The 22,936-nt window shown below is 35.2% G+C and overlaps 2 protein-coding genes across 3 annotated transcripts in view; both read left to right on the top strand.

Annotated features, from left to right (window-relative positions):
• Positions 1-14,068, top strand: part of LOC125052394 (ATP-binding cassette sub-family G member 1) — a 33,551-nt gene extending 19,483 nt beyond the window's left edge. The window contains exons 3-8 of one of the 2 annotated variants that reach the window (XM_047653211.1): positions 5,490-5,798; positions 7,240-7,814; positions 8,670-8,831; positions 10,607-11,002; positions 11,865-11,965; positions 12,394-14,068. In XM_047653211.1, the coding sequence (XP_047509167.1) occupies positions 5,490-5,798; positions 7,240-7,814; positions 8,670-8,831; positions 10,607-11,002; positions 11,865-11,965; positions 12,394-12,894 (2,044 nt within the window). In that variant the 3' untranslated portion in view covers positions 12,895-14,068. The remainder of the gene's footprint in view (positions 1-5,489; positions 5,799-7,239; positions 7,815-8,669; positions 8,832-10,606; positions 11,003-11,864; positions 11,966-12,393) is intronic. The other variant, XM_047653212.1, reaches the window with a different exon arrangement.
• A 7,565-nt stretch (positions 14,069-21,633) lies between these two features.
• Positions 21,634-22,643, top strand: LOC125052516 (histidine-rich glycoprotein-like). Its single transcript, XM_047653408.1, has one exon. It carries the CDS (start codon positions 21,849-21,851, stop codon positions 22,572-22,574), a length of 726 nt encoding a protein of 241 aa, XP_047509364.1. The 5' UTR covers positions 21,634-21,848; the 3' UTR covers positions 22,575-22,643.
• Positions 22,644-22,936: the final 293 nt, after the last annotated feature.

A 22,936-nucleotide genomic window follows, 5' to 3' on the forward strand; every position in this document is an offset into this window, starting at 1 on the left:
AAAAGAAATAGGTAGTTGCGTTTAATTATCCGGGTCACCAATACCATTTACGTTAGTATTTAATACCTCCGACAACAACATAGTCGGGGAATTATCCAGAAAATATTAAAACCTGCATGGTCCATAAATTATCATCTATGAAAAACTATATTTTTTATCTGTGAGTCGACGAACATGGAAAAATTTCAGCAAGTTCTATCGTAGTATGAATAATTGTGATATTTTTTATTAATAAAACATTTTTATCTGGAATAAATGAATTGACATCCGCTCACCGCGTTTTGTTTAATCGAAGCCAATTTCCATATTTAGAAAAATATTCTGATATACTTCAGCAAATATAGCAATTTCATTAAACTTATTGGATTGCAATCGTCCATAGACAATTGTGATATTGGCATTGACAATCGTAAACAAATACCCATTGTGAACAGAATCTATATTGAATTATGAGACTACGTCTGGAAATATTGTAATTTGTAAGAGTGTATAATTTTATTGTCAACGAGTTTTATTAAATTTAAAACGATGCGAACTATTATATTAAAACTAGATAATAATTTTTCTAATAACAATAGTAGTTATATTCTCAACGAGCACGGAACTTAGTTTAAAATTTAAATGACAAGTGAGTGATGATCTGTGCCGCCCGCCAATTTAATTGTTTATCGGGGAATCGAATGCATGTGTAATGTTTAAACGAAGTTCTATTAACCAAGTCATAGTACCTTTTTTATCCTGGGGAAACGTGATTATGGGTCCCGTGCCAGTGCAAGATGGTAAAGTGGCGCGAGGAGTGTGTTGGGGGGGGGGTTAAGTCCACCACCAGAGCCTACTGTTCGCTAAAGGATGGGGGGGGGGAAGCATCATCATCTAAGCTTTATCACCGCATACCCCGCGAATCTCTTTATTCGCGGGGTATATGTTCCATAAATATGCCGCGAATACAGACACCGTGAATACAGAATGGTAATTTATATGGGTTTATAAATTACCATTATACGTTCTTAGGTGCCAAAATAAAAAACACAAATATATAAGAAAATCAATTTTATTCGTAAGACCTTGAGTCTTTACAATATAATATAATTTGAATAAAGTAAGAGTCGCGATGTTGCTTTTGTAGTAAACCGTGTCCTTATTTTTGGTATAAATAATTGAATTCGTGATAAAACATTGTCAAAACCGGTTTTATCGGATTACATTGTCTAAATGCCTAAATAATGGAATTGTTTTAATCCTAATTACAATGATGGTGACGATTGTTTTTGTAATTCAGCCTCTCATGATACCATCGCCTTTGGATGTCGATTTATAGTAGGTTAATTAACAATATTTTTAAAACCATTACAATTGGTATTTTAATATTTCAAAAATTTTAACAACCCGCCAAAACGCTTGTCTAGGCAAGATGGCGTCGCACCAGTCCTTGTTGACATGCGTCGATTAATTTTATACTATTTATATTTCGAGTTGTATTCTTATGTTGCTATACAATTTAAAGAGTAGCGTAGAAAGTAATAATAACACAATAACATTCCGTGATTGTAAGAGGTCCCTTATTTTACTAATTAATCCCAATGGTATAACGGTAATTGGTACTCATCTAAATTGCGCTATTTAGATAGTGTGCTTCTGGCAGGAGACTGAGAAATTTAACTCCAACTGGCAATAGAGGTAGAAGATAGGGGTCCGGTGCCCTCGACATTTTGCTAATACTAGTGAGAGCACTGCCTGAGACTCGTCGCGGAATCTACAAAATCCTAGGACATTCTCGTACTATGTAATGACTAAATATTTCATTGAGAGGAAACGAAAATTGTGAATACCATAGTATTGTTATTTGCACAACGGTGTGGGCGTATACAATTACGTTTAGAAGACGTCACGTGGCTACTACGTACTGTCTCTGGTATTGAGCTTCTACGTCACAATGCGGCGTGCTCCAATTTCTTCTAGACTTGATGCCAGACACTAGATGACTTATTTCTCGTCCCAGTACGTGATTATTATTACCACGTATATATTTATGTTTAAATACCTTTATGATACAGCTAAAACCAGTGGTGCTACCTTTCAGTCTGAGTCTTAGAATTCTGTATCTGTTTCTTTTGTTTTTTTTCTAAAAGGCAAGTGGGCGATCATCCTTTTGTGTCTGACAAACGCGGTCGAGTTTTTGGGTTTCCTCACGATGTTTACCATCTCCGTAAGAGCGGGTGTTCAATTCGCACGGATACATATAACCATGATAAACAGTATTTAACAAAATTCTCCTTCAATAATAGAATACTACCAGTCGGATCAGATAGTTGCAAATATGAAAAAAATACGCCTTTGAGACGGGTTTGTAGTGTAGGGTAATTTTTTGTATGAAGACCTGCGTAGTCAGCGCATGTCGTATCGATTTTTTAACACCCGACACAGAAAAGAAGGGTGTTACGAGCTTCATGCGACTATAGTTCGTGGTAAAATAATATAAGTAAATGCTATATATAAACATGAATCTATATTATCCTTGGTCATCGCATATCGAAAATCTTGCCTTAAGGCGAAAAGAGTGTTTACGTTATATGAGTATGAAGGTAAGGGTAGACGATTGTTGAGGTTTGGTTTGAAGTTAACCAATTTCAGCGATTGAAGCGAATCGCTTAAGTCTTTAGAAACCCGCTGAAATTAAGAATAGCTACGCTTTCACGCTTGAACTGTAAAATAGTAGGGTTTTTGTATAAAGTTGCGTAAAGCGATGATTGACCTACTTGTGGGTGTAGTTAGGTATAGTTGGCTTTTAAATGTATACATTTTTACAAATAATTGACATATTTTATGTAGGGATTATTGACAAAATTATGTTAGAATCAAATTTGTATATATTGTTGAAACTAAAGCATCTCGTATTGTAGCTAGGTACATCTGTTTTTTTGATTGAATTCTATGTTAAAACAGCATCATATTATGTCGATCCGTTTTGGTACTACAATGCCACAAACAGATACACACTCTTAGATCAATCCTTGATAGATTACGATAAGATCATGTCCTGTATATTAAACATTTATTAACTTTTACTCATGCCAGCCAGACAGGACAGGTTTTTACTAAACTAAAAAATGTTTTGATAAAATTCTTGGGGTACTGTTTAAAATTTAACAAATTTTTGCATGTTTCGATAAAATTACCTCTTTAAAATTGGGGTACTGTTTTTAAATACTGATCATCTTCAAACACATGGTGTTAGAATAACACCACAAAACACGTGAGCGTGTTACATACATGTATGTACTATAAATACATTGCATACGTAAGGTTGTGCATGAGAATGTTGGCTTTCTGCCAGCTCTCAGTAGTTCATATTATACCGTCATGCTACATTTCGACATGGTAATAAGTTGGAAAGTGATTATGTTTTATATGCAGAAACAAAAAACTATCGTGCACGACTAGACCTGTGCGCTGATGGATTTTTCTTTGCAACTTCTTTGCAATTATTTCCACTGTATATTTACCCCTCACATACAACAAAATAATTAATATGCTAAATGCTATGCTTATAATGCTGAAGAGAGTGCCTGCGTCTGGCTATACTCTCGGGGCGTAACTCCGACGATGTAGGTAATCGCCACGCTTTTAAAACTAAGAAAGACGAGCAAAATGACTTTGGTCGTATATTTGCATTTAAATATCGAAATGTGTCAGGTATTGGCTGATTAACTACAAGTCAAACGCGTGCGCCAAATTTAGTAATTATTCGTACGTTAAAATTTCTTTTGTATTCTTATAGTTAAAGATATTTGTCTAAATATGACTTTTTTTATTTAATTTTATTAAAATAAATAAATACTTTTTATTTTTAAAACAGCCTCCTACTAATGTAACACATTTGTATTGGTTGAACTTTTTGATAATTTCGTAAGTATGGAGAATGAAATCTTATATATAAAATTCTCGTGTCTCAATGTTAGTTCCATACTCCTCCGAAACCGCTTGCCCGATTTTTATCAAATTTTATATGCATATTCAGTAGGTCTAAGAATCGGAAACTATCTATTTTTCATACCCCTTACTGATAAGGATTGTCTACCTCTAACTTTTTATTTTTTTGACAAAAGGTTTTTTTTTTTAATGATACAGCATACATAAATACATACAACCCTTAATTTTTACCTCTCTACGATCAACCCCTATTTTTATTTTAGTAAATAGTTTTTTTTATTGACCTAAAAAAATGTTTCCTAGAAATTATATAGTATAGCAAAACAACGTTTGCCGGGTCAGCTAGTAGACTATAAAATGCGACTAGGAGTAAAACAAAGAACATACAGCCTGTGCTCAAAGTCCAAAAACTTAATATTTTAGGTATTGTAGGAAATGTTTAATGTTTAATGGTAATAAAAAATAAATTTTCAGTAAAGATCCAGTGCTTGTCATCTCTGAACACCCTTATGTAACATACAACTTCAATTAGCACGAACTTCTATGTTAAATAACATCCAATTAAAAATATACCAAGAATCCCAGCTATTTTCAAAGAATGTTACGTAAGCATTTCTCCAAGTTCAAGGTTAAGCAGCCGAACGTGCCTTGTGGCTGATATCAAATAATTTGTGAGCCCGTTTAATCGTATTCCGTTTATAAACATGCATGAGTAATATTTTTTTATTCTTATCTTACATGTTATAAGAGTTATTGGCAATTCGTCTGCGGAAGAAGCGCTGTGGGTTTTTACGTCGCAACAATTACCTTTTTTGTTATGTTGACAATGCTATATAGATTATTCATCCAGGCCGGCTTATTTTAAAGATTAGAAAGCCTTAATATTTGTATAAGGCACTAAACAAAAATGGTACCTACTGTGAAATTTATATAAAAACATAGCGATACATAAAAACAAACTCAGTGCCCTAGTTAAATTAATTCAAATGACAGATAACAGACAATCAACACAGAATACATTTGATGAGTCGTTCATTGGCCTAGTGGTTAGTACCCCTGACTGCGAATCCATGGGTCCTGGGTTCGATCCCCGGCTGAGACGAACATCGATGTGATGAGCATTTGGTGTTGTGCTTAGGTCTTGGGTGTTTAAATATGTATTTATATGTCTATCTATCTATAATATGTATGTATATCCGTTGCCTAGTACCCATAACACAAGCTTCACCAGTTTAGCATGGGACTAGGTCAATTGGTGTGAATTGTCTTTAAAAAAAAAAAACACATAAAACCAGTAACAGAAATAATACCTAATATAATAAAATAATATAAACCTTGAATTTATCGGATGGAATTTCGGGTTAAGTTCGTATTTAATGTAAACAAAAAATGTATTTTTGGGTAAAGCCCAACGGAGAACGCCCATTCTTTCTAAAAACTATATATTGGGTATGCCCTTTGATGCTCATTTTTTATTTACGTTTCAGTCTGAGTGGAATTCTTGTTTAATTTATAAACATACTTAATATAATTGAAGTGATGTCTAATTTGAGTGATGGTGATTCCAGGGGCTCACAAATTAACTTGTGCAACGGTGGAGCTGGAGCCATGGCTCTGGTCCCGAAGATTCCCAACGGTTCTGCGTGCCAGAAGAAACCAATGGCCACCCTCACACATCTGCCCAAGCGACCGCCTGTGGACATAGAATTCTCAGATCTCTCTTACTCAGTTAGTGAAGGAAGAAAGCGAGGGTATAAAACTCTACTGAAGTGCATCAATGGTACATTCAGGTCCAGTGAATTGACAGCTATTATGGGACCATCTGGTGCCGGGAAAAGTACCCTCATGAATATCCTTGCTGGATACAAGTAAGTTTTTGTGTATTAAATTTTATCCTAAAACATGATGGAACTAAACACCACTATGTGGAACCAGCTGCCCACTGAAGTATTTCCGAACCAATTCAACTTAGGGTCCTTCAAGAAAAGAGCGTACCAATTCTTAAAAGGCCGGCAACGCACTCGCGAGCCCTCTGGCATTGAGAGTGTCCATGGGCGGCGGTATCACTTAACATCAGGTGAGCCTCCTGCCCGTTTGCCCCCCGTTCTATAAAAAAAAAGGGGCATGGGTGCAGTTCCTTACAATTCCCTTGTAAACCAGAAACTTGGCGATTCAAAAGAGTGGCGGAGAGTTTCCAGCTCGCCCACTCTGCGCCCTTGATTTCGGGACTGCCTTGCGATTCTGTTACTCACTTTTCGATCTCTCGATAGTAAACAATAAACTACAAGCTCCCTCCTTATCAGAATGCCAAATCGTAAAATGACTGCTTCACGTCTGATTTGAGCGCGACCGTCGCTGCGAAAACCGCTGTGTGAGTTCGAAAATTGAGTTACAGAATCGTAAGGCTGGTAGTAAATTTAAATTTAAACCGCCTGTTTTTATCCGTCCATTAGTGTTCCAATATGAATAAATGATTTTATCATTCAATTATACACTAATTAAATTAGGTAAGGTATAGAGTAATCAATTTTAAAATTGTACCATTTTATATCTATGTAGACTGTTCTCCCGCTCTGATAGTAGTATTCATAATGAAATATTATTAATTTATTTTTTAAATATACAGCGAGCGTCATTTCCGTTCGACAATTCGCTAATTATATGATAACATGCGAGTGTCTGTTATGTTTTCAATACAATTTATCTTTTTGTTTTTAGTGTTATGTGTTAAACGTTTTGATATCCCGAGAACAATGATAGTAAACAATTGGTTACAACTTACATTGTCTTTGCATTGACAACATTTTTGTTTGAGGCAGGTGAAATTCATAAAAGATGAATTCTTCTATTACTTATAATAATTTTATGGTAGTTTATGTTAATTTATGTTAAGTTAGTAATTCTTTTTTGGGGAAAGGGATACTCTTCTTTAATAAAATCCCAGAGGCTCTTTTACCTCTGCCTTTCAATAAATTTAATAAATGTTTTAAAGAAAAGCTGTGTAAAAAGGCTTACTATAAAGTCAACGATTATCTAGTTGATAAAAGGGCCTGGGACTAGTGCTAGACAGGCTACCTCTAATTAATTTGCGATATTTGTTTTAAAATAAGTGTTGTTTGATGATTTGATATTTTAAAAGAGTACCGAGAGTTTTTTACGCCGGCTTTTTCTCTCGGCCTACACCCTCTGTCTTCTTTGCCGATGAGTAGGGATGCCTACAAATTTAAATTTAATGACGTGGAATAAGTGATACATGTATCTTATTTTCCATAATAAACATATTTTATTTTTTATTTTATGGTATTCCAGAACCTCAAACGTGAGTGGCTCAATTCTAATCAACGGCAAAGAAAGGAATCTCCGACGCTTCAGGAAGTTATCCTGCTACATCATGCAGGATGACTGTCTTCTGCCCCATTTAACAGTCCGAGAAGCAATGACGGTGTCCGCTAACCTCAAACTCGGCAAAGACATGACTGTCAACGACAAGAAGATTGTCATAGACGAAATCCTTGTTATGTTAAGTCTAAAAGAAGCGGAGGATACGCGAACAATAAATCTGTCTGGCGGTCAGAGGAAGCGGCTTTCCATCGCTTTGGAGTTGGTTAATAATCCTCCAGTGATGTTCTTTGATGAGCCAACGTCGGGGTTGGACAGTTCCTCTTGTTTCCAATGTATATCGTTGTTAAAGTCTCTAGCTAGAGGTGGAAGAACCATCATATGTACGATACATCAACCCTCTGCGAGGCTGTTTGAGATGTTTGACAATTTGTACACGTTGGCGGAAGGACAGTGTATATATCAGGGTTCTGTTAAGGATCTAGTTCCTTTCATGTCGACGATGGGCCTGCATTGTCCCAGTTACCACAATCCAGCTGATTACGGTAAATTATGTTTTTTTTTATTTTAACTCGAATTTATAAGTAAGAAACCACGAGCTAAGTAAATAATCTGAAGAAATCGGGATTAAATTTGTAAATTTTATTTAGATCTGTAATTATGCCGCATTAATTACTTGTCAAAGCCCGGTAAGAAACTAATATTCTTTTAGCTTTAACAATTTAATGTAACTTGTTGTAGTTGTAATTCTCTCTTTAATAGTTTGTACTGGAGACGACTTGATTGTAATATAGAATCGCAATTCTTCAGTATTTTTCATATACGTGGGTAACACTGAAAATGTTTAGAATTGGCCAGTTAGAAACATTGCTAATGAAAACTTTTTTGAATTTCAATTTTAGAACTCATTGGTAACCTAATGTAGTATATTGCATTCATTTGTCATTTGTTTTTGTGAATGGGCGGCAAATCTAAAACTATGTTACACGTGAAAATAAACCTAACGCGAGAATTCTTTCGGTCAGTGTTTTATTACGACTTGTGTAGAGAAGAACGGAGATTACTTCGAAAAGCAATAAAAGTATTGACAACTTTCTACATTAAGCCGTTTTTAATTTTCTAAACATGTTCAGTGTTACCTAGGTATATATGCTCTTTGTCTACATTATGAGCTAAAATTTCAATACTTTAGTATGTGCTACATGGCATACTCATGCGGTGAAGTTGAACATCGTGAGAAAACTTGCATCTTCCTGATCCGAAATACTTTCCTAAAATATAGGCACACAGTTGTTACTTGCTTGTAAAAACAACGTATACAGATATTGTGAAGCCAAATCGCATTAGTTGTGGTTCTACTGGTTGTGTAACTCTATTCTAATTTTAATATCAATTTTCAGTAATGGAAGTGGCGACGGGTGAACACGGCGAGTGGGTTCATAAGCTGGTGCTAGCCGTGAAGAAGCCTGAACGGCCTCACGCCTCTGCCTCTGCCTCCAATTGTGTCTACAACAACCTCGCTAAGAACAACATTCAGAAGGAGGCATTGGAGATTGTTATCGGTAAGTACAATTTACACTATAAAAGCCAAAAATATACATTTACTAGCTGACCCGGCAAACGTTTGTTTTGCCATGTATTATTTCTAGGAATCATTTTTTAGTTTAATAAAAATAACTACATATCTACAATAATAAAAAATAGGGGTTGATCGTAGAGGGGTGAACATTCGGGGTTGTATGTATTTTTGTATGCTTTATCATAAAAAAATAAAAACAAAAAAAAATATTTTTTTTTTGGGGTGGACACCCCTTATCACTTAGGGGTTTGATAGATAGATAGTAGCCGATTCTCAGAATACTGAATATGAATATAAAATTTCATAAGAATCGGTCGAGCCTTTTCGGAGGAGTATGGGAACGAATATTATGACACGAGAAATATATATATTAGATTTATTTACACTATAAAAAACACCAAACTTAACTATTATTACTATTTAAAAAAAATCTTACATTCGTCTCTCAGTCTTCCTAAACCAAACATAGTGGTGAAAAACTGAGGAAATATATAGCAGTATATATACATAGTATATCTATAGACCAGCATCTGTAAAATAATCCCCTTATTGACATGAATAACTGCACTGTTTTAATTAAAATACTCATGTCTCTTTTCATCACAGCGTAAGCATAATTTGACAGAATGAGACGGAAGTTATAAAGTTCAATAAGATTGCTTAGTGTTTAAAATTAAAACCACAAGATACATTATTGTGTACTACGCATGAGTCATCTAACAATTGCGGTAAGAAATAGGTTGTTGACCTGATGTTGCGTACTTACTAACGCTATGATTGCGGTTATCTATCCATAATTAATTTTCGTAATCATATTATTTATTTGTCTTTGACGCCAATGCATATTAAAACAAAACTGTAATGCATATAAACGAAAGATGTGTCAGATAATTTGGTCTGCACGTATTCATTACTGTATAAAGTAAGGTGCAAATCTGTTGGTTATATTAAATAAACATACGCGAATTCTCCAAAAAATACAATGGCACTACAACCTTTTAGTAATGGATCCTAATAGGAATAGTTGGTGATCAGCCTTCTGTGCCTGACGCATGTCGTCGACTTTTTGGGTCTGAGGCATGCCAGTTTAGTGTCTTCCGTGTCAGGGAAGGTAAATTTGAATTAAGAAAGTTCAAGGCAGCTTTTGCCGCGCACCACCATTTTGTGGAACCAGCTGCCCACTGAAGTATTTCCGAACCAATTGGACTTAGGGTCCTTCAAGAAAAGAACGTACTATTCTAAGAGTACATTGTCTTCACATATAATTATTTAACAAATGTAACAAAATATTGTAAACCTATTTTAAAAAGAGTAAGTGTGGAGTTTCTTGCCCATTCTTCTCCACACGAAACTACCTTTTGGAAGGGGCAACTAGAATCTTCTTTGTATTTTTTTTTGACGTTCAAAAGTGCCATTTTAGATGGTCTAATTGAAATAAATGATTTGACTTTGACCAATTCTTAAAAGGCCGTCAACGCACTCGCGAGCCCTCAGGCATTGAGAGTGTCCATGGGCGGCGGTATCACTTATCATCAGATGAGCCATGCCCGTTTGCCCCCTGTTCTATAAAAAAATAGGCACATAGACTGCCGTGCACTGGAGCACAGGGATTGAATCTACGACCATAGGGATGAGGGTCGTACGCTAAGGACACTAGACAAACACAGCTCTTCAATCTCACGAACCAAAATTAAATTATTATTGTCCTAAACAGCGTTTATATTGCGTAAACTGCTAACTTTTTCTAACAATTTCCAGACAAGCCCACCTGCACAGTGCTAGATCTCTCAAGCTCGGAACCAGCTTCCGAGAAACCACCGATCCCAAACTCGAACAACCTTGCGCCAGTCACCTGTACCACGTCTCTTCTCGATTCCAACGAGAGCTTCAACAAGAAACCTCAACACACCGGCTTTCCAACCTCGGGGTGGAAGCAATTTTGGATCTTATTGAAGCGGACCTTCAAGAGCATTATAAGAGATCCAACACTCACACATTTAAGGCTAATTTCGCATACAGTCGTCGGGTTGCTTATTGGAATGCTGTATTATGATATTGGAATGGATGCTGCGAATGTTCAGAGCAATGCTGGTTGTATTTTCTTCACTGTGATGTTCACAATGTTTACTGCTATGATGCCTACTATTTTAACATGTAAGTATATTATCTTCTTACAGAGAAAGAGAATCGGCGTGGCGGTTACCCGAATTAATGCATGCACAGTATAAATTTTTACAAAAATTATATACAATATTTTTTTTCATTCCGAAATATAATGGCGTAAAAACTCTGATCTCAAATCCCAAGTTGACGGTTTTATTTCCGCGTAGACTCTATGAAGACATATTTCGATAGATCTACTACTATTTTTACACATACGGTTAGTTTTAGTTAAACTAAATAGTTAAAAAAAAATCGAAAAGTACCCTTTGTTCATAGCTGAATCCGTGGTGATAAATAAATCTTCTAATAGGTCTTTAAAAATAACGGGTTTTGTGTTATTTTGAATTCCCATAACAGGTCAGGAGGCAGACACTTTTCACCACGATTTTCAATAAATTTAATTTACTTCTATTTTTTTTATTTATACTTCTAACTAGTTGACTGTTTTGCTTTTTCTTTCCTTATTTAAAACGTTAACTTTGTTTGCCTACCCATATATGTATGTACTTTTTGTTACCACTCAGTATGACTTTGCTGTGGAATGGAAGCCTGTTTATCCATATCACAGGACCTTACCTAGCTTGGAAAGAAGTCTCCCAATACCTTCTCAACTGTAATCTTATTGTTTGTTGCAAACGTTATACGGGAGAAAATAAATTATTATTTAGTAAATAAAAATGATTCGAAAATATGATGTTAGGCGATACTAGCCCAATTCTAGCATTTTTTCCTTGAACAAAGAAAAAAGGTATAAGAATATTATGGTAAAAGGAAGTTCGCGAAACGGCTAGTGAAAAACTGTCCATACAGTAAATAAAGAATACAGTAGTTAAACTTCCCATTTGTATTTCAGTCCCAATGGAGATGAGTGTGTTTGTGAGAGAGCACCTGAATTACTGGTATTCACTCAAAGCGTTCTACTTCGCTAAGACGATAGCGGACTTGCCTTTTCAGGTATGCTTTTTTTTATTGTATTTCTTGATATCAATAATCTTGTATGTGTGTGATTTGTTTAGTTTTTTTCATGTTTTCTCTCTGCACAGTCATCATTTATCATTATGATCTAGACTTACTTAAGACTATATAAAAGGATATTGAATTAAGAAAAAGACACTCTGTTCTTGTGTACGATTTTTGGTATAGTTTATAAATGGGTATTGAAAAATTAAATACTAAAGATTTGATGTTTAAAAGTATTAAATAGATACTGAACAATTGTACTTTCATATAGTTTCAAGCCTAAGAAGAATAGACAATCTTAAAATAGACATAATAATAAAATAAGAAGTACCGTTTGAATATCTAAATGAAAACCTTAATGTCAATGGTTATTTTTACTTTAATTTAATTCCCCAACTTTTAACCACACAATTAAATTTCAGATCGTATTTAGCGGCGTCTACGTAATAATCGTGTACTTTATGACGAGTCAGCCGATGGAGTTGGATCGAATATTAAAGTTCGCGGCCGTTAATATCCTCACGGCGCTGGTCGCCCAGTCCCTAGGCCTTCTCATCGGAGCCGCTATGAAGATTGAAACGGGGGTCTATCTCGGGCCCGTGACTACAATCCCAGTGGTCCTATTCTCAGGTTTCTTTATAAATTTCGACGCCGTTCCCGAATACTTATCTTGGCTCACATATGTCAGTTACATTCGATACGGATTCGAAGGTGCCATGCTATCCGTATATGGCTACGACAGAGAAAAACTCAAATGCTCCATCGACTTCTGCCATTACCGAAAGCCGAGCCAATTCCTCAAATATATGAGCATGAATGACGCAAATTTCTGGGTAGACATCGGTGCTCTCACCGTGTTCTTTATCGGTATTAGAATAATCTCCTATCTAGTTCTAAGATTCAAGTTAAAAATGATGCAGTAGAGCACAAACCGCTTTGTATTTACGGTGATAATTCTTTCCATTTTATCGAGTTAGCAACACTGCCGTGTCAGTTGAAACTGACAATTGTCATCTGACAGATGACATGTCGGCTGACAGCTGTCAGTTTTATTGTTTACGCCGGCGCAATTAGTGGTCGACGTAGGTTTATATGTAGTTTTCGAAATAATTAGCTTTATAGTATGCAGTTCGACTTAGTCGATGGTTTATAAGTAATTAGGTTAAGATTTTATAGATGATCGGGCCCATGACTTAATTTTAAGTTAAATATTGATATTATGTTCATGTAATCATTGCATTCGTAGATGTTTACGTACGTTTAACGGTATTTTTGTCTCAGTCTGTCAAAATCACATTATTGTATGAATTTATATTAACACATTGAGCTATATTTTTTTCATTCAGCTTCATAAATATACTTTACTATTTCATATTACTTTAACATAATACAATAGGTATTTTGCAAATCAATAGTATTAATCCTTTAAAGTTCGTTGCCATTGAAGGTCACGCTCGGTCATGTGACCAGTGACCAGTTCGTAACAATGCCATTGAGTACACGTACGTACGTATATGTTTCGTCTCTTTCACCTTAGAGTAGATAAGATGTGATGAAAGATTTATTAGGCTAAGATGTGCAAATCCGGTAACAATTGGCCTTGTATTTTTTGTATGGGCTTTAGAATAAACAATAGAAACCAATTCTCTATGAAATTTTAGTCTGTTACAATACGAATTGCGTTTCCATATTTCTTAGTTCTCGTCATTAGAAGATTTTTATTAGTCTGCACTTGTATTAGATCTTTCACTCAATTTTTATATGAGTAGGAACTAGACAGAAACTATAAGAGAAATTAATCCTTTCTAGACATCTTTTAAGTCACATTAGTGCTTTAATGTGTTAAACTTTTGTTAGCCTTGTGTGATAAACAACCTAATATTTGTTTGCATTTGTTTTAGTATGTACTACATTTGTTGTAATTCATCACAACCGTCACAAAATATCTTAGAAGTTCCCTATTGGGATTATATTTCTCGTATTAAGACCAGGGCTTAAGACAAAATCACTTCTCGATGGCCGTTACCCACTAACTAACGCTAAACGAATTTGTATGGGAAAGACTAGCTCACGCTTTGTCACGTGACCATTTTTATGGGTCCTGCCTGTCGAAAAGTGATTTTGACCCAAGCTCTTTAGCCCTTACTCTATAACTTCCAATAGCTATCCCGTCTAAATGATAGGTTTTTGTTCCGCGCTATCTAAAGGTTAGGACGGATATTGAGAGAACTATATCAAACTAGTATACAAAATGTAGGGGTCGGTATCGCTTTCGTCATTGGAAGTTACAGAGTGAGGGCTCAGATTTCGTGATTAAGTTAGTACAAAAGTTTGGGCAGTAGTTTCTCTGTTCAGTAACGCTTAATGCGCAATAGAAAAAATGTTATGAAGTCTATTTAACAAATATCTATACATTCAGAGTCGAGACTTAGGACTTAGTATGACTACCGCAAGTCAAAACTATGTTTTTGACATACTAGACTAGGGGGCGTTCAAATATTACGTAACGAATTTGGGGGGGGGGGCGGGGGTCCTTTTGTAAAACGTAACGATGCGGGGCGGGGATTGAATTACGCGTTATTGTTAATATTATTTTCGACTTTCCAGTACTTTACACCACATAATCGTAACTTTTAGGTACAAAGAGTCACTAGGTGGTCACGAAAAGTTTTACTATACTTGGGTACAGAAAAACTTTACGGCGCGTTATATGGGGGGGAGGGGGTCAATAATATCCATAATTTGCGTGACGTAATACTTGAACGCTCCCTTAACTAGAGTCATACAGCTACGATTCCCATATGTGAAAATCTAATACAGTTTTCAGAGTCATACGTTAAGTTTCGTTTCTAAACCTTACCCTTAATAATATAAAAATTGCAAAAATAATATAATAATTAGTAATATATGACAATAGTAAAAATATTTGTATTATTGTTTTAGTTATGTATTGTATTAGTTTTAATATCACTTTTACATTTCTCTAAATGTATTTACCAATTTAGAATTTAATACTCTATATTTTCGTTAGGTGTAATTGGTATCTTTAATTTTATTATAAAATCGGACTTATTATAAAACATGGACGCATACCATATTTCTTCCAAGTAAAATGGTTACCATGGTAACAATGGTACGTAGTTTAAGATTTATAATAAGGCCGGTTAGTTTATATGTGATATTTGGTTTCTTAAATGTTCAATGTAGTTATGAAATAGGGTGCCACTGTCGTGTTTTGATTATTTATAGTTATATCTTACATTATTTGGGAGCCTACCATGAGTTAACACATACGAAGTACCGGTCGTTTTTATATAGAACTGGGCCTTTACTTGATGTTCAGTGATATCCATGGATATTCACACTGTCAAAAGGCTCGTGTTGGCCTTTTAAGGGAGCGTTCAAGTATTACGTAACGAATTTTGTTACTTTTGTAAAACGTTACAATGCGGGGCGGGGATTGAATTACGCATTATTGTTAATATTATTTTCAACTTTCACTTTAATGTACTTTACACCACATAATGGTAAATTTTAGGTATAAAGAGTCACTTTGGTGGTCACGAAACGTTTTACTATTGGGTACAGAAAAACGTTACGGCGCGTTACATGGGGGGGGGGGGGGGGTTTTAAATTAAATTGCGTGACGTAATACTTGAACACAGGGAGTGTTTCGAAAATTTCTTTCGTGACTTTACCGTGCCCTTTGGTCATATATTTCCCACTTACATCGTCAATGATCTATAAAATGGTCTTAATACTATATTATCTTACTGTAATAAGTATTTGTATTGGTTTTTAAAAACGTCAAAAACCTTGTTAGTGAAACGGGGTTTTTGATTTCATCGCTTGGCTTGAGTCACGTGATTATGACGTTTGCATGTTTAATTAGTTCATTAAGACGTCAATGTAGGCCGGGTTCTCTTTTTAGTGAATAATGTAGAAAATGCAAGTATATTTATGATATAATACAAGATCGATGAGTAAAGCTTAGGTCTCCTGGAAAAGCGGTGCCGTTAACTAACGGCCGTCATTTTAGGGTGGTTAATAACGGCCGTCTTTACTTTTTAACCTAATGCAAAAAAACAATCATTTTCGCTCGTCCAAGACACGTTTCCACTCATTGTATTAATTAAATATGGGCACCACAACATGCGAAAAACGTTGCACTAATGTTTATCACCGCTGTGACGGCCGTCATGCACCGCTATTTGACGTTACGGTGACACTCAACGTTCTCTAGAAAACCTACTCCTATGTTATTTATAGACAACGTATGGGTGTCGACACCCAACGTTTCATTACGGCCGTTGGATAACGACACCGCTTTTCAAGGAAACCTAAGCTTTAGTGTATGAATTTTATAATTCTCTTATGAAGTATATAATACACGTTATAAATGTTTTTTAAGCCTTCGCAATACATTAAGAGCTGTTTAATTTTGATACGTTCCGTTTCTCGCAAATAAGTTTTCGATTTTGACAGACTAAGAGCAAGAAATGGCAGGCGTACATATCTTATTCGCCGTTCACTACATTCTAGTTGTAATAGTTAAATTTTAATTATGCTATCTTTCATAATTCTCTTCGTCGGTATCTTAATTACCAGTATTTATGGATTATTAATAAACGACTGTGATTTTTATAGTGAATTGTTTGTTTTATTTTTGTGGGTAAAGATTTTCCTTTGTCTTTTAAAGCATTATATAATTATTAAAGTCTAGTAAAGATATTATGACAATTTTATTAAAAGGCAAACAGATGAAGGGCGTCGCCAAGATAATAGATAAGAATTAATTATGACAAATTAATCAAAAAACAAGGATTCAATTCTTTAGTACTGAGAAGCTGCCCCATCCTTTAAGCATATGATAACCTTTATAGAACCATTCTATTGGAAATTAAAATTATTAAAAATACGTTAGGTACGTTATGAATACAGATGCTATTTGTACCGTATTTTTTTTAGTTTAGTTTTCAATAATACAATATTTTATATATGTCCACTAAATTTCTTGCCTTTTTTCGTTTCGATTAATAAATCACACTCAAAAAGTAGTTGTTTTATATTCATAAAAACTAAATTAGTCCGCACTCTTCACTAAAGTACTCTTTCATCTTTTTCTCTCAAATTGTGTTAACGGTGTGATGAAAAAAGACTTGATGATATGATGAAATTATGGCAAGTTCTTATTGAGTTTAATAAATATTATTTATCGGGTTATTGTGTGACATATTTATTAGGTATTTATTTATTTTAAACTTATTTTCTACCGTTACAGCTTAATAACACTTATTGGATTGAGAAGAAAAAAATAATAACCTAAACTTTCTCATAACATATTGGACAATGCCACTCTCTTGAATTTAGTTAGTGCAAATTAAAGTGTCTAGGGGCTCTTTAAGAAAAGAACTTTAGTAAGTATTCCTAACTTATTTCTAAATAGTGTATTAACATCAAATTTTAATGATTTGACATAGACATAGACATAAACACACAAAATAACAATACTTAAAGATAAAATAAAACAAGACATCAAAAACAATAAAAATTGAAAATTAAAAATTCCGTTTTGCCATTCGGTTGTAATTGGCCCTGGCTCAGCATTATGCTGAGGAGCAAAAAGTTCCACAGCGCTGGTCATTCCGCCAGAAACCACAGCAGCTAGTTTGCGCCTCTAATAAAATAAAATAAATAATAATTTAGTATTTAATAATTTGGTATTTAATAATAAAAGAATAACTACATATTAAACCATTAGGATAAAACGGTGTGGATTTAAGAACCGTATAGTATAATATTCTGAACTGCAAACATACCTTTTACGGGACTACATTTACTATCTAACCCTACGATGCGCCCGTGCCATCTAGTGAATAAAAAGCGAAACGCCGAGAGTGCAACAAATGCCTTAGATCCTAGTAGATATTTGCAATACAACCCTGGATAACAATCATATTCCTGGGTTTAAGCTTAACTAGGGTTAACCTTCTCTTATTTTGGCGAGCTTGCTACCTATTTTCGAATTTGTTGTCTTAATGTGCAAGCAATAAACCATGGAATTAAGTGGCATTTAAATAAATGTAGATACAGTTTCAACGTAAACAACTTATTACAAAACAATTTAAAAGTATGTATATCGTATATCAGGTTTATAGTATGGTATAATTAAAACGAGTTGTTTTTTATAAGGTATCGGTAAAAAAATTAATAATGCAATGAAATATTAAAAAGAAAGGCACTCGTATTTAAATAAGTAACACCCTGCCGTTAAAGTCGCGATGGGAAAGCTCCGAATATTAGCTGTTGAAAGAAAACGGTGCATTGCCTAGTGGTAATTACCCTCATTTAAATATTGGGGGTTATAGTCCCGCTAGGGAGTCCTGTCGCCCACTTTAAAATCAACAATAGTTAGAACGTTCAGGATGAATGGTCAGTACTAACTAGAGATACGCAGCATTATACTTAATTCAATGTTTATCCATTAATCGTTTTTATAAATGTTTATTTATTAAATTTGCTACATTCAAAAGATTTAGTATTGAATTGAAACATTGGTCGAATTACCCTTGCCCTTAACAAAGTGCTCGCGTAAAACATTTTAAACTGTTTTTTTTATAAAATAAAAAAAGGTTTTTTGTAAGCCTGATGTTTTTTATATTTCAAAAAGTTTATTGGTCTGTTGCTATATTTAAGGATTCAAACCCTGGCTCGGGCGATTTTTTTTTTCTATAACGTTAATCTTAAATAAAGGGTATTTCAACAAGAAGTTTGTTTTTCAATTGTGGCAACACCGAGAACGTGATAGTTTTGACATTTAGTTTTTGGCGGTATTCGTAGCAGGTGCTTTGGCAATTATTACAATGAATTCAATTTCGCTCGAAAATCGCATTAAAATAATTCAAATCCACTATAAAAATGGTGGTTCTGTTAAAGTTACATTTCGTAAAATTCGTGATATTTTCGGCCAGCATAATCGTCCTTCTGAGACCGCTGTTAAGAATTTGGTCGCGAAATTTGAGTCGACAGGCTCGGTACAAAATGTGCCAACACCAACACGTGTTCGACCGGGTCGTTCAACAGAAAACATCGCCGCCGTGAGCCACAGTGTTGAAGAAGATCAAAATTTGTCAATTTCACGACGTTCTCAACAATTGGGGTTATCCAAAAGCACAACATGGCGAATTTTGCGAAAGGATTTGGCTTTGAAGCCTTACAAGATTCAACTGGTGCAGGAATTAAAGCTGATCGACCATTCAAATCGCCGCAGATTCGCTCAGTTCATTCAGGAACAACCTGCTGGTTTTTCTGAAAAAATCATTTTTTCAGACGAAGCCCATTTTCATTTGTCAGGGTACGTCAACAAGCAAAATTGTCGCATTTGGGCTTCTGAAAATCCTAAAGCAATTATTGAGAAGGCTTTGCATACTCAACGTGTTACTGTGTGGTGCACTATGTGGTCTGGAGGCGTGATTGGGCCGTTTTTTTTCGAAGATGAGGCTGGAAATGCGGTAACAGTCAATGGATCACGGTATCGCGAGATGTTAACCACTAAATTTTGGCCTATTATTGATGACATGGATATCACTGAAATGTGGTTTCAACAGGACGGTGCCACATGTCACACAGCCAATGAAACGATCAATTTATTGCAAACCAAATTTCCCGAGCGCATAATTTCGCGAAATTCAGCTGTTAAGTGGCCAGCCAGATCGTGTGATTTAACACCACTGGATTATTTTTTGTGGGGCTATGTTAAAGACAGAGTCTATACGGAGCCAATCGAATCGATTGCAGCCTTAAAACTCAAAATCCGTGATGTCATTAACGAAATAGACCCTCCATTTTGCCAAAAAGTGATTAAAAATTTTGATGAAAGAATCAACATCTGTCAGAGTGGTCGTGGTGGACATTTGCCAGATATCATTTTTCATTCATAATTGCCAAACTTTTCTCTTTGTAATACAATAAAAATTTTATTCATTTTCCTCTAAATTCTTTGTTTTATTTTGTTTTAGAAAACAAAGTTCTTGTTGAAAAACCCTTTATATGTAGTTTCAATAGCTGTCGGACATATTTGACAGCCCTCAATACGAATTTGGACTTAAGATACGAATTCGAATATGCACCTAAGAGTTAGGGAACAAAGGTGCAATACGTGCATCTTTTGCGTTATCCGTCGTGGCCGGAGTGGCCTGGATTATTTATAAGGTTTAATCCGGAAAAGTACCTACTCTTATACGTAATACATCTCTTGCCACGTATATGTGTTTCTAAAGAGAATAACAATAAAGATACATACAGCTACGGCAAGGCAGCTCGAAAATTACTTCAGTTATTCATACGTACTGATATTACACCCAAAACTATATTTATCTAATTACTTAACCCTAACTATCTAATTGTAGCAGCTGGAGGCACTTTCCTATTTATATTCACTACACAAGCACACATCAGCTAATTGGTCCGAACTTCCAACATATTCGAAGGTCTCTCACTAACAACCTCTATTAACACATCTCACTCATGGTATAAGTTGATTAGTTTTTCACGTTATGTAGCTTGTATAGTTAAAAATGTTTACAAACTTTATTTTTAGATATATTCCTCTATACAAAAATAAATTTTCTGGTTTTCTGGAAAATATATATAAGTATACAAGTAAAAATTATATTTATCTTTCATTGTAAATGCTGTTTGACAAAGTTCTATGTCCGATTCAAACATTTGTAAGAAAAAATCTTGTTTTCCGCGAAATTATTCATACCTAATTCCTGTACATGTTTTTGTCGAAGATCTTTTTTTTGTCAGCTTTGAATACTGTTAAATGAATAGTAAAGAGACGTGTTGCAATGTAGTGTAAAAAGTCATATTTTAAATAGATAAAGCAACATATTATGTCTTATAATACAATCTGAACTTCTATTATATAGTTTCAGACTTCAGTGGCTTATTGATGCGCGATGGAAAATCAAATTGCCTTTGTGTTAAAATGTCACGATTCTAATAAACCAGTTTAAAATTGAATTGACGCCTAGATTTGAATGCCTAATTTAAATTATATTGAGTATTGTTTTTATTACACCAGATATTGAATATTTTGTAAATAGCACTAAGAGACAAAACACTATCATGTATTTTTGCCTTATATGAAGTTTATGAATAAAATGTTGGCACGTCCAGTCATGAAAATAATACCTCGGAGATTAACGTAAAAATGAAGAGGCTATTTTAAAAAATCGATTTAAAGTTATGAAACGTTTACACTTGAAATAAAAGTAGGTTTTCTTTATGCCCAATAAAGTTATCCGTCTCTAGGGAGCGAGCGGCCGGCACATGTCGGAACGCTTATCTTACAAATAATGCCTTATAAGTTCCATGTTTGTGAATTATTGGATATTTGCAAGAGTTTGGGATGTTGTTTATTAACTTTTGACCGCAGAATGTTCGCTTTAATTTTGGAAATTGTTGTTGTTCCTTTATTACAATTTTGGTTTACGAATTTTTGTGGAAACAATTCATGTGATTTAGAGTGAAAGAACTAAAATATATCGCTTATAACACTTCTTGAAATAGTTACTTGGCTTTCGCTCTACTGCACTATTTATAAACAGGAATGACCTGATATTTTGAAAGACCAGACCAGATATATATAAGACACTCAGACCGCTCTGAGGTGTCGAAACCTAAACTAATTCACTTAGAGAAATTTTAATAATAATATTCTCAAGCCATTGTTTACGCAACATTTGGTTCGGAAGTCGAAATCATTTATCGTTCAATACGACCTTGACACTCGCTGATTTCTCAAATTGTCAACAGTATAAAATATCTTCAGCGCTGTAGTACGGCACAGTCAGAACAGCTGCTTGATACAATGAGGGCTTTGGTAGTTCTGGGGTTGGTAGCCCTCGTGGCTGTAGTCTCCGCTAGAGACATGAGGGAGAAGAGATCAGCTGATCTTGAAGCAGCAGCGTCGGGTCACGGCTGGGACAAGGGTGGTGGTCATGAACATCACGAGCATCATCATCATGAGCACGGCGACAAGGGACATAAAGGACATAAGGGTCACCATGAAGATTACCACGGCAAGAAAGGTCATCACCACCATGAAGGACATAAAGGCCATCATGGTGAACACGGAGGCCACAAGAAACATCATCACCATGATGATGGGTACCATCATCACCATGAACACGGTGAGAAGGGTGAACACGGTCACGGACACGAGGAACATGGCCACTGGCACAAAGGACACGACACAAAGGGACATCATGGTGTCGAGAAACACGACGAATTCAAAAAGGACAAGCACTTCCATGATCATCACGGAAAGAAGGGGCACCACGAGCACCACGGAGGTCACCACGAAGAGGGTGGTTACAAGAAGGGAGGTGAATTTCACAAGGGTCACAAGCACGGCGGACACCATGAGCACCATCACGGTAAGAAGGGTCACCATGAGAAGGGAGGACATCATCATGACCACAAGGGTCACCACGGTGAAGGCGGTCATCATGAGCATTGGCACCATCACCACGACCACGACAAAAAGGGAGGCCACGAAGACCATAAGCACTGGGGACACAAATCTAAGCATTAAGGATATAGTACCAATTGTTTTCTGTTTTGTTATGTTTTTACCACAGATAATAAAATTTGATTAATTTTTATACACAGGCTTTTGTTTAACGTGACAATTTTCCTTGTCCCCTTCAGTTCTATATTAATACGGCAATATTAAGTATCTTACTAAATATTTTATTGTGGAATGGAATATAATCCCAAACAAACGAAATAATATATTAACATATTAGGTACCTACGCAATCCTTTCTAAAAGTAAACGGGATATTATTACATATACGATAACTGACTAGCGAGATTAACAGTTTCTTAATAATATTAATGTCATGTCGTCAGATCTAAATTGTATCTTAGAATTGATAACAACTAGGCCTGAATT

The sequence above is a fragment of the Pieris napi genome, chromosome 9 (assembly GCF_905475465.1).
Source record: "Pieris napi chromosome 9, ilPieNapi1.2, whole genome shotgun sequence".
In the NCBI taxonomy this organism is placed as follows: domain Eukaryota; kingdom Metazoa; phylum Arthropoda; class Insecta; order Lepidoptera; family Pieridae; genus Pieris; species Pieris napi.

What these genes read in the sequence shown, in the direction of transcription:
- LOC125052516 (XM_047653408.1), top strand. Translation starts at nt 21,849, where the DNA reads ATGAGGGCTTTGGTAGTTCTGGGGTTGGTAGCCCTCGTGGCTGTAGTC.